We start from the raw sequence: 12451 nt of genomic DNA on the forward strand, positions 1-12451 counted from the left end.
TTGAGATAACCTGTATTGCAAATCAAACTATCTAGGTTCCAGTCCCAGCTCTCCATTCAATTTCCTTCCAATGCACAGCTCAGTAGGAGAGGCAATGGTTCAGAGGTGTGAGCTGCTGCCACTCACGTGGGAGACGCAGAGGAGCTCTGGGCTGTTAGCTTCACCGTGTCCCACCTAATCAGTTGTGATTATTTGTGGAGCGAAACAGTGAATGATCATCTTTCTGTGTCTTTCTGCCTTCCAAGAAACAAACAACCGCCTGCCCCTTCCCCGCCCCAAACCAACAGAAAAGCCTACAGAATCTACAAAAAGGGGAAATTAAGTACTGGTTTTAACAAGGTCACATAATACAAACTGAATATACAGAAGTGATTTGTTTTCTATGACAGCATCTAAAATATGAAATATCTAGAAATAAACTTGGGAAAATTTGTAGAAGACAAGGAAATTCGAAATCATAAGACACTACAGAGGGAAATCAAAGAGTTAGTTAGGACTTGCATTGTAGTGCAGCATGGCCACCAACTGCAATAGTGACATACCACATGAGTGCTGGCCTATCCATCTCCCCTCCAGCTCCTTGCTCGTGTGTCTGGGAAAACAGTGCAAGATGGCCCTAGTTAGGCCCCTAACACCTGCATGAGAGGTCAGGATGAAGCTCCTGACTGCTGGCTCGGTCCTGGCTCAACCTTGGTTACCACAGGCACAAGGAAATCAGAGGACAGAAGAGCTTTCCATTCCTGCATCTCTATTTCTTTATGTAGCTCTGCATTTAAAATAAATAAATCTTAAACAACAACAACAACAAAAAAAGGACCTAAAAAAAAGAGAAATAAATCATGTTCATGGACTGTAATATTCAACATGGCTAAGTTATTATTAATTTTCTCCAAACTGAGCAATAGATTCATCATAGCCCTACCAAAATCCCAGCAAGGTTTTTGTGGAAATTGATGAGCAGATGCTAACAGTGTATGAAAATGCAAAGGGCCAGAAACAGCAAAAACAAATTCAGACTTAGAAGAGCTGCAGAATGAAAACTATATGAAATTGATGTGAAGAGAACAAAGACTGATGAGAAAAGAACATATGGTTCAGAAATATACCCACAGATACTTAGTCAATTATTCATGAGGTTGTAAATGCACTTCAATGCACAAAAACACTTTTAACTTTACTGAACTTTTCAAAGAACATATACAAATGGTAAATACAGATTTGAAAAGATGTTCAACATTATTAGTCATTAGCAAAATGCAAATTAAAACCACAGTGTCACGTTATTACAAATTTATAAGAGTTATTAATATTAAAAAGTTTTCAGAAGACTGTGAAGGAACAGACTTTGCATACAATGATGGTAAAAATGTATGGTGTGACCAACTGGAAAGGTTTGGCAATCTTAAAATTGAACATACTCCTAACATGTGATCCAGCCATTCTGCTCATAGGCATTTACTCAACAGAAATAAAAGCACATGTCTACACACACACAGTAGTTTCGTTTCTAACAGACAACACAAAATTCATCAATAAATGAATGGATAAACAAAATGTGGCATACATTATTCCATATAAAAAGGGAATGAACTACGTTTACATGCAAAATGAATCACAAAATGAGTATACTATGAAGGAATACAAAGAAGAATATGTATCATATAAATTACAGAAAATTAAAAATAGTTTATATGTGGAAACTGAAGACATACTTTCCAATGAATAGAGAATGGAGTAGAAAGAAAGAAGACGTGGGAGTGAAAGATTACAAACCCACAGGAGAAAATGTCTAGGAATGATTTTGTAATTCTCTTAATTATGGCAATGGCTTCATGTCAGATTCATCAAATTGGACACCTTGTATATGCTCAGTCTATTGAATGCCTCTATAATAAAGCTATTTTTAAAAGGAAGAATGGGTTGTTGCTGATATACTACAGAACAGTATGTCACTTCCTGCAACAATGCCAACATCCCAAATGAGTGCTGGTAAGTCTCAACTGCTCCACTTGCGATTAAGCTGCACCTGGGAAACCAGCAGAAGATGTTCCAAGTACCTTGTTCACTCTCACCCATGTGGGAGATCTAAATGGAATTCTGGGCTCCTCGTCAGGCTGAACAACTTCGGGCAGCCATTGAGGAAATGAACAAGAATTAAGATCTCTTAATCTTTCTGTCTCTCCCTTTTCTTATTACTATGCTTTAAAAACAATTAAATAAATTTTAAAAATGAATGAGAACTGTACCTTTCCACTTATCTTTTAAATCTATCACATTTTACTTTTGTGCATACTACTATGAAGGTACTTCAAAAACCGCACAGAAAAGTTAATTAAATATTTTGATATAAAGTCCAAGAGCAGTTTTTCATCATGTATACTTCAGCTTTCAGAAACTTTCTCATACATCTGGATCCCTTTGTGTCAAAAAAAAATTTTTAATTCCACTTTCCATAACCATTTGACATTTTCTCATACTTTGGATATTCATGGTATAAAGCATTTCTTCCAAAAGAAGTCCAGAAACATAGAACAATATTGTAAGTAAAAAAAAATTACATATACATACAGTTACATTTAATTATCATTTTTCCACTTTATTAAGAAATGCATCTATTCTGTGTAGTTAAGATAACCATTCTAGAAACTGCTAAAATTGTACAGAAAAACCATCTTAGCTTCAAGTAGTAGGGTCCAGATTTTAGAAGGAAAAGATTAGTTATGTTGGCTCAGTCCCATTCATCATGAACATTTATGTATATAAGATATTCCTAATTTTTGAAAGGTTCCAAAAAGGATTTTGATATGCACTTCTGATACAGAACCATTAATCTCAAGAAAAAAAAATGACTAAATGAGGCTGAAGGAGGGATTATCATTAAGACACAGTCCATACCTGCAAAATAAAATTGTTGTCTTACACAGTATCTACAGACCCCCAGGCCCAGCTTCCACAGTTCCCAAACCTGTTGACCTATTTTCTATTGCATAGAAAAATACTCAGAAGACAAAAGGAGAATTTTTTTTTTTAGCCTATGAGGATTATTATGTAATAGAGTAAGACCAGAAAATAATGTTTAAATGATTTTTTAAATGGCTATTAAAATAATTAAATAAATATTCATTGTGACCCCTCCTCATTCTGATGCTAATCCAAAAATAAATTACTTCTGTGCACTATAAACACCCTCCTCAATGAGAAAAAAAAATTTTACAACCTAATCACACTGATAGATGACAGCACACTAAATTCATTTGGTTGGCTCCTCAAACAGAATTTGTGGAACAATAATCCTATGGTCGAAAGAAATGAATATAAAACATTTTACAGTTATTAGAGATGACACAAAGAGATGACTCAACTTGCAATGACCTTCTAAACTTACATTATTTCTGACCTAGAAAATCAATAACCTACTCAAGAATACTTTGTGTGGCAGAAAATATGTATGTAACCAAAAAAAGTACTGACTTAACCAAACACAGGTCTTTAAAACTGTTTTTAGAAAAATTACTTCTTGTGAAAGCTAGTATGGATACGAATTATATAGTTATTGGAGAAATAACTGGTTAACAGAAATGAATAAAGATATGTATAATACAGATTTTTTTTTTTTAGTTTGCAAAGTATGATCTACTTATGAAAGAGAGAGCTCCTGTCTTAGTGAAAGGAGGGGGCTCCAGGGTAGGAAAAACCCCAGATCTCCTGCCATAGCAGCAGGAGGAAGGGGAAAAAAGATATATGTATAATTCATATTTTCTTTTGACTAAAGAATTGCTAACTATTGGCTAAAAGCCAAACAGGTTTCATATAAATGATCTGAGATAAAAAATAGTAGGAAGCTTGAAGGATCAGAGAGAAAGTAGAAGTGTTAATATGACAAGCTTTCTGTAGAGAGATAACTATGAATAAATACTTTAAATGTACAAATGCTCTGACCAGGTAATTATATTTCCACAATTTATGTTACAGAAATTTGTACAAGGGCTTAATGTTCAATGTAGCCTTGTATGTGATAATAAAAGAAGCTCAACCATTCACTGCTGGAAGAAATGTAAAATTAATATACATTCCATATTATGTAGTAATCAAATATATCAAGTGCTAAACTAAAAAGTCAAAACTGACATTAAATCTGCTAATTAAAGTAATGTTAATTTGCTACAGGTAGCACTTACCAAACGTCTTGTGTCGGGCCTTGAAGCTTGCAATTGTTCAAACTCCTCTATTTTTGCAAGATCTACATCCTCCTTCAGTTCCCAAGTACTATCCTCATATGGCAATGAGCACCACTTCACTAAGTAGTAAATAACAGGCTGTAAAAAAAAATGTTTCATTTTATTGTTTTGAAATACAGAACAGTTAGAACTAGCTTAAATGGGGAATGCAGAAATGGTTTAAATATACTAACCCAACCTATATCAAAGAACAAAAAAGAATTTACATATGTGGCTTTAACTTTTACATTTTGAAAAGTACTAAATTTGGATATTTGGCAAGTTTTAGGTACTTACTATTTTAAAAAATCTTTATCAAATACTTACCTCACCAGTATCTTTATCTTCACAAAAGGAGACTTCCAAAACTCTGTCTACTTCAACGTAGTCTGGATTAAATGGTTCTTCCTCCATCTAAAATTTAAAAGTAACATAAGTGATATCTGATAAAGAAGCAGAAAGAGAAACAGATACATTTCCTAGCTTTTTCTACTGTAGAACAATTACACTAGCTTGATTTTAATAAATTTTTCTGTTAAAATCATTCTGGCTTAACTTCAAAAAGAAATTTAGGGCATTATGGTTTACCACACTATAAATAATAAAACCAACCAAAAAGCATCATAAAATAAGATACTCAAGACAATGAACTCATTGCAAATAATGTTCATTAGGAATTTCCTAACGTAGGGCCAATGTGATATGGCTAGTTCTCTGGTTGCCAAGTGTCAGGATCCCATATAGGCAGCAGTTTATGTCACAGCTCCTCCATTTCCCATCCAACTCCTTACCTACAGGGACAGTTCCCTAAAGTTCCCTCCCAGGCTATAGACTGGGAAAGCAGTAGAGGAAGGCCCAAAGCCTTGGGACTCTGTGAAGGATGGGAGACCTGGAGGAAGCTCTAGGCTCCTAGCACTGTGGCCATTTGGGGAGTGAACCAGCAAATAGAAGAGCTAATACTATCCATCTAAATGGATAGCTCGTTCTATGTATGTATGTATCTATCTATCTTCTCCCTGTGGACCTGCCTTTCCAATATAAATCAATAAATAAGATTTCTAAATATGTCCACTATACCTTTAATTTGTTACTTTACTCATATTATAGGGACTGAAAACCAATAGTCTCAGTCCTCAACTTCATAGAGTTCTACTCATCTTTACCCGATGGTGTTGGGCTCCAGATGCTAAACATACAGCTGAGCTACTGCAAACTCAACTGTACTCACAGTACACTCCAGTTTATCCAGCTGCCAAAATTGACATCCCATATGGGCATGGGTTTATATCCTGGCTGCTCTACTTCCGATCCAGATCCCTGCTTAAGGCCAGGGAAAGCAATGGAGGATGGCTCAAGTCCCTGGGACCCTGCATCCAAGTAGGAGACATGGAACAATCTCCTGGTTCCCAGCTTTGGATCAGCCCAATTTTAGGTGATGCAACCATTTGGAGAGTCAACAAACAGATGGAAGATCTCTTTTTCTGTAACTGACTTTCAAGTAAAATAAGTAACAAAATACTTTAAACAAAGTTACCCAGTAATAAATGGCGAATAGATACCATGCATTGCCTGACATTATTCATTTAAAGGTTAAAAGCATTTTTTCCACAGTGTTCTAGAAAATGCACAACTGAACAGGAAATACTTTATAATTCCAAATCAAGTGACATTCTACAAAATAAATTATTTGTTCTCTTTAAAAAGTCCATAAATGAAAATCGAGGACTAATTAAATGCAACATATGATGATGGACTTATTTGGGAGCAAATGAATAAACACAATTTGGCAGTCAAAACACAAATGCAACAATTATTGAAATATGAGTAAGGTTTCTAGACAACAGTACTACATTAATGTTTACTATTATTTATTTATTTATTTTAGTATCTGCCTACTGACCTATCTACCTCAAAACCAGTGACAGATTGCAGGAGAGGGAGAGAGGTCTCCCATCCTCTCACTCAAAAGTGCCAAATGGCGATTAACAGCCAGGGCTGCACGAGGTTGAAGTCAGGAGTCAGGAACTCCATCCAGGTGTGTGACACAGGCCAACAATCCTTTGTTGTCTTCCCAGGTACATCAATAACAAGCTGCATGAAAAGAGGAACAGCTGGGACTCCAGCTGGGGTTTGGACACAGGATCCTGGGCTGTAAATGTAGGTATACCCCACTGTGTCACAAGGCGAGGCCTCTCATCTGCTTATTTATGTGAAGAAAGTATGTTTTTTTTAAAGATTTATTTATTTTTATTGCAAAGTCAGATATACTGAGAGGAGAGACAGAGAGGAAGATCTTCCATCCAATGATTCACTCCCCAAGTGAGTGCAGCGACCGGTGCTGTGCCAATCTGGAGCCAGGAGCCAGGAGCTTCCTTCTGGGTCTCCCACATGGGTGCAGGGTCCCAAAGCATTGGGCCGCCCTCAACTTCTTTCCCAGGCCACAGGCAGGGGGCTGGATGGGAAGAGGAGCTGCTGGGATTAGAGCCGGCCCCCATATGGGATCCCGGTGCGTTCAAGGCAAGGAGTTTAGCTGCTATGCCATGCCACCGGGCCCAGAAAGTATGTTTTGAAGAAGTAAATACAGAAACATTTGCAATTTATTTCCAAGTATTTCAAGAAAAAAAAACAGATTATAGATTGAATGAATAAAAACAATACAACAAATAAGTTAATATATTAGTAAAGACAAGCTGAAATTTATGTGAGACTGTTATACTATTTTTACTCAAAATAAAAGGTAAAAATGTTTCAAATTAAAAACATTTTATATGAACCCAAACTCTAAAAATAAAATCTATTAATATGTTGTTCTCTGTTTTTTAGAATAGGCAACACCATGCAATCAGTAATTAGTAAGGTCTAGAGAGGTAAATAAATTTTTCCAACTATGTTCTGGATGCAATCATATGCTGGTAGAAAATATGCAATATATCTCATGTACAGAAAAGTATTATTTTCTATATATTTGCTACATTATCACTTCCTTTATTTGGATAACTTGGCTAATAAACTCCTCGTGACATTCACACACCCAGATTCAAATCTAAGTATTGACGAACACACTAATTGAAAAATTTGTCTAAGATTCTGAATTATCAGTCTTCCTGTTTCAGGTAGTTTTCATGTCAAAACTAGAAAGACTAAAATACTGTACGCAGACATCTCTATTTCAGTTTCAATATCAATAGTCTAAGGATTAAAATAATATGTTAGTTTCTGGCAATGATTGTATTCAACAAACCATAATTTAGCTTTTTCTTACATCTGCAAAAAAATGTGCTCTTTGTGCTTGTCTCAATTTGAATCGTTTGATTTTCTGCTGGATCCTTTTGTCCTTCAAAAGCTGCTGTTCCGTGGCCCACTCACAGTGAAGGTAGGAGCTAAAATTTGTACAAAAGAAATGTGTTAGACTGACATAGAAAACCCTGACTTTTAAGACATACCTATAATCATAATATTTCATGTAAAACAGGAACTTCCAGTTTACAAACAGAAGCTCTTAACTTTTATTAAATTTCAGTAGACACATAGTTTCCAAAATAAAGCGACTGTCATTTCTGTACCTTAAGGAGACAGTAGTGCAAATGTCTACAATTTGTCATATAAAACAGGCCCGCACACTAATTAACAAGATAACAAGCTGTGATTCCTTTATTTTTCACTATAATCATTTTGTCATGATATGAAAGCATAAATAAAACTTAATCTAAAAGCTTTAACTGAAGTATACAGAAGAGCTGGAAAATGTACAAAAGGACAGTTAGCTTTTTTCTCATAATCAGTCAATTTACCTATGCCCAAGAATGAAATTTAAAATTTTTAAGGTTCAATCATCATGAAACATATCTTTGAAACAAATGAAGTTTTTCATGGAAGAAAATGAAAAATTCAACAGTAATTTATTGTAGTATATTTTACAAAGCTTCCTGAATTTTAACCTTAATATTTCCAGAGGAAAAAAACTCAGTTTTAAAAGTTTCAAAAAGTAGTTTGACTTCCCAGTGATTTTAAATTATAGTTATAAATACATAATACGCAGTTAAAATGAAAACATTTGCAAATTTATACTTATTAGACAATTTAAACCTAATAAATTCCCAATATTTTTCTAACTCAAATACTTACTAATTCTTGTATTTTACAAAAAATTCTTCTGTATCAATCATCACTCCAGGAGATATCTAAAAAAAATTAAAACAATAATTTTGAGTCTGTTATGTATTCTACAGACTAGAGAAAGTGAAGCAGAGTGTGCCATCACTTACTTCCTTTTTTACAGTCCTAGAGGACAGTATTTTGTCTACAATCGCAGCATCTTCCTCACTGGGGTTTTCCTAAGGGAGGGAGAGAAAAAATCTGCTGGAGCACATTCTGAAAAGTCGTATTTATCAAGAAACACTGAAATTCAGTATTTATTGAGCACACTGACCAGGCACTAACATTAAATACTATAAATACAAAAAACGAAAACATGTACCACTGCTTTTATATTCTTTATTATCGTATGCTTCACAATAAACATAAAGTGCTTTTCAACACACAAGGTGTAAGTCCAAGCATTTTTCATTTATTAGCTAATATAATTGGCATCCTCATTATTATACACCCTGTTATTTCATCTGTATAGATTCGGAAATTTAGGTCTAGATGCTGCTAAGGACTTAGCTAACTCAACTAGGAGATGAACAGCTGGGTCACAATGCAGACTGCAGGCTTAAAAAACTACAGAAAACGAAGGTGACACACGTGAGGGAGGTTTCAAAATGCGGCGTGCAGGCAGTTACCTACACACGACACGGACTGAGTGCTAACAGACTTGACTGCAAATGAAGCCAGGAAAATTAGAAAGTCATAGGTTTCCGATTTAGCCATTTTACTAATAAGATGGAATGCACAAATAAGCTGGTAACAGTTTCAGAAAAAAAAAATGAACAGATTTTTTAAAAATTCACGTTGTTTCAATGTTTTGTAGTCACACTATCTATTATATCTTACCACAAATAACTGTATAGGCTGTTCCCCAGGCAAAGGGGCTGAATTCTTTTTTATTTTCATAGAGCCTTTAACCTCTTCTTTAGAAGATTGTTTTCCTTCTGTTTCTTCTGCATATTTTTTTCTTTTAACTTGTCGACTTGATCTCCTTTTCTGTAACAAACAGGGAGTAGAAAGATTAAACTTACTTTAAAATAACTTAAAATCTCTATACTAAAGCTTTTCTTAAAAAATCATTCCTAAAGTGTGCAATTTCATACCTAAAATGCTCAAAATTGTGTTCAGCAGCCATATTTACTAATTCTTCTTCTTTAATCTGTACTTTATCACACACAATATTTTTTAAGCTTCACTTCCTATAATTTCAAGCACTTGTGCTATATCTATCACTTTCCTTTAGAAACTAAGAATAAAAAGATTTCCTTAGATATTTTACAGTTTAGACAAAATGCTGTTAGTAATACCTTTATTTCTGTATTTCTATTACTATGAATTAAAAAAATCTCTTAACAATTTCATATCCAGGAAATGCTTTTGTTTAACTGTTAATTCTGAACACTTTTTGCCAGAAACCCAAGAATTATATCAGATGAATACTGTATAATACTGCTAATAACTGATTGAGGGGCATAAAGCCAGAAGAAGAAATATCTGACAGAACATATGAAACTGTATTTATAGAATAAAAACTCTTAAAAGCACAAAATGTGTTAAGACACACAATAACATTATATCCATAAAATAATTTAACTCTATCCACTTTCCTTAAAAATAAAGGACATCAACATAATAAAAAGACAACAAGCCTTTTAAAATGTATTGTAAGAAACATAATTTTTAACATGGTTTTACTTACCTTCCTAAGTATTTAACATTTCAACATTTGTTTCAAAGGCTTTTAATTCCAAGCAGAATTAAAAAAAAAAAAACACAAAAAAACCTAAAAATCTGTTTTATGATGCTACCACAATATATTTTTTTAAATATTTATTTTTTTATTGCAGTCATAAATAGAGAGGAGTGATAAAGAGGAATGTGTTGCACCCGACGATTCACTCCGCAAGCGGCCACAACGGTCAGAGCTGAGTCAATCCAAAGCCAAGAGCCAGGAGCCTCCTTCGGGTCTCCCACATGGGTGCAGGGTCCCAAGGCTTTGGGCCATCCTCAACTGCTTTCCCAGGCCACAAGCAGGGAGCTGGATAGGAAGCAGAGCTGCCAGAATCAGAACTGGTGCCCATATGGGATCAAGTAAGGTGAAGACTTCAGCCGCTAGGCTACTGCGCCTGGCCAGCTCCCACAATTTCTAGTTGGATCGAAAATTTCAAAGCACCTGGGTTCTTGTTTAGTTTCCCTAAAAGCACAAGTCAAGTGCTCTCTTGTTTAAAATGTGGCCAAATCTAGACCTTTTTCTCTTTTCTTCTTACAGAGTTAGTTATTTCCACGACGGTACCTAGGAATGGTACCGACAAAATCATATGTTCCTTTGATTTCTGACAATGTCTTCTATTCCGCAGGTCTTTCATTACTTCCACAACTATGCGGACAATGGCTGTAGTGCAGCAGAGTGGTAACAAACTATTACTTATTTCCTTAAGGGGCAGTGGCCTTTACACCAGGCCGAGGCCCTTCCTCTTGTGAATAATGCAGAAAGCAGCCTTGAAAGGAAGAGGAAACAGTACATGGTCTCACAGACACAACAGGTAACTCCTGGATTCATTCAGGATGGTTCAAACTCTTGGCCATGAAGATGCCTACATTTCCAACCTCAAAGTAACATTTTTATTAATACAGGAGACAGGAAGGTGGCATTTAGTTACATTCAATTTTGAAAAAGATATATTTATAATTTCTTGCGGGGTTGGGTCTTGGTGGGGGGAAGAGTTAGCAAGTTCTGTGGCTCTAACTAGAAAATGTTCAACATCCTATGACGGGTATCATATGGATGTGATGCCCAAGAATAGTTTAAATTAATAACCAAGTATGACATGTATTGTCTGAACAGTAACATGTTTTATGCTCACTAGGCATAAGTTTTGAATAATTAAGAACAATTGAGTACATTTTTAGAAGATTTTGTTAGATGGTTTTAGCACTACACTCTCCTTTCTGATCATAAAGTACTGATTACATACTCAGAAAGGCCTCTCAGGCTTTACTAACTGAGTGGCTAAACTCACTAAAGTGCACACTCCGTTACTTCTTCAAAAGACAGGAATGAAGGCCATTTGATAAAAACAGCCTCTTTAATTCTGGTAAATAAGAAAGTGAATTATGAGATTATACTTAATTCCATGATAAGTTATATTCCAGGAATGTATGTAGCTAAGCACAGGACAGACACATAAGCTATCACTCAGAAATTATCCTCTATATTTCTAACAGCTTCAAAATATCTTTTTAAAAATTCTCAGATTCATATTTTTGGCTAACATATTAGGTTTTGGCTATCTTTCCCCAGACTGTTTTTCAAAGCACAATTCAAAATAATAAGATATCTTTAGCTTCTTTTTAGGTCTTTTTTTTAAGACTCATTCATTTTTCTATTTGAAAGTCAAGTTGATACACAGAAGCAAAGATAGAGGTCCTCCATCTGTTGGTTCACTCCACAATTGACTGCAGTGTCACAGCTGAGCTGATCCGAAGCCTGGAGCCAGGAGCGGCCTACCAGTCTTTCATGTGCGTGTAGGAACCCAGGCTTGGGCCATCCTCTAACGCTTTCTTGGTACATCAGCAGAGAGCTAGATTACTGCAGCAACCGAGTCATGAACAATGCCCATATGGGATGCCAGCATTTGCAGAAGGATTAGCCTGTTACGCTACCACGCCAGGTTCCATTCTCATGTCTTAAAAGCTTCGACTGATCAGCTCATAGCCCTCTGCTTAACAGCTCACAAGCATTGTTCTTTCAAGTTACTAATACTTCAGCATGATATAGCAATAAAATGTATTCGTAACTGATCATCAGAAGACATTTTTCGCCCAGACCTTTATCTCCTCATTTTGTGAGAGTATGTGTATGGTTAAAGCAACACATCAGTCAAAGCAAACTTTGTGAAAACCATAGGAAAAATGTGCATATTGACCTGTTCTATTATTTTATAATTTACATGATGGAAGAAAATGGCCAGCATTATTCTAGCAAAAATTAAAATAAAATTGTTCATATTGGCTAAATTAAAGATGTAAGTTTGCCTAAGTTAAGGATAACATATGAAGAGAAAGCCAGGCCATGTAATATTAGG

The 12451-nt window shown here is 35.3% G+C and overlaps 1 protein-coding gene across 5 annotated transcripts in view; it reads right to left on the minus strand.

Annotated features, from left to right (window-relative positions):
* CHD9 (chromodomain helicase DNA binding protein 9) overlaps positions 1-12451 on the minus strand; it is a 182984-nt gene that overhangs the window by 71797 nt on the left and 98736 nt on the right. For all 5 annotated transcript variants that reach the window (XM_040982716.1, XM_040982714.1, XM_040982715.1 and 2 more), the window contains 6 exons: positions 9213-9362; positions 8483-8551; positions 8343-8398; positions 7480-7597; positions 4545-4631; positions 4179-4316 (listed from right to left, as the gene is read on the minus strand). In XM_040982716.1, coding sequence (XP_040838650.1) covers positions 4179-4316; positions 4545-4631; positions 7480-7597; positions 8343-8398; positions 8483-8551; positions 9213-9362 — 618 coding nt within the window. The remainder of the gene's footprint in view (positions 1-4178; positions 4317-4544; positions 4632-7479; positions 7598-8342; positions 8399-8482; positions 8552-9212; positions 9363-12451) is intronic.

Source organism: Ochotona curzoniae, unplaced genomic scaffold (genome assembly GCF_017591425.1).
Source record: "Ochotona curzoniae isolate NIBS_2020 unplaced genomic scaffold, NIBS_Ocur_1.0 contig_3622, whole genome shotgun sequence".
NCBI classification, from domain to species: Eukaryota; Metazoa; Chordata; class Mammalia; order Lagomorpha; family Ochotonidae; genus Ochotona; species Ochotona curzoniae.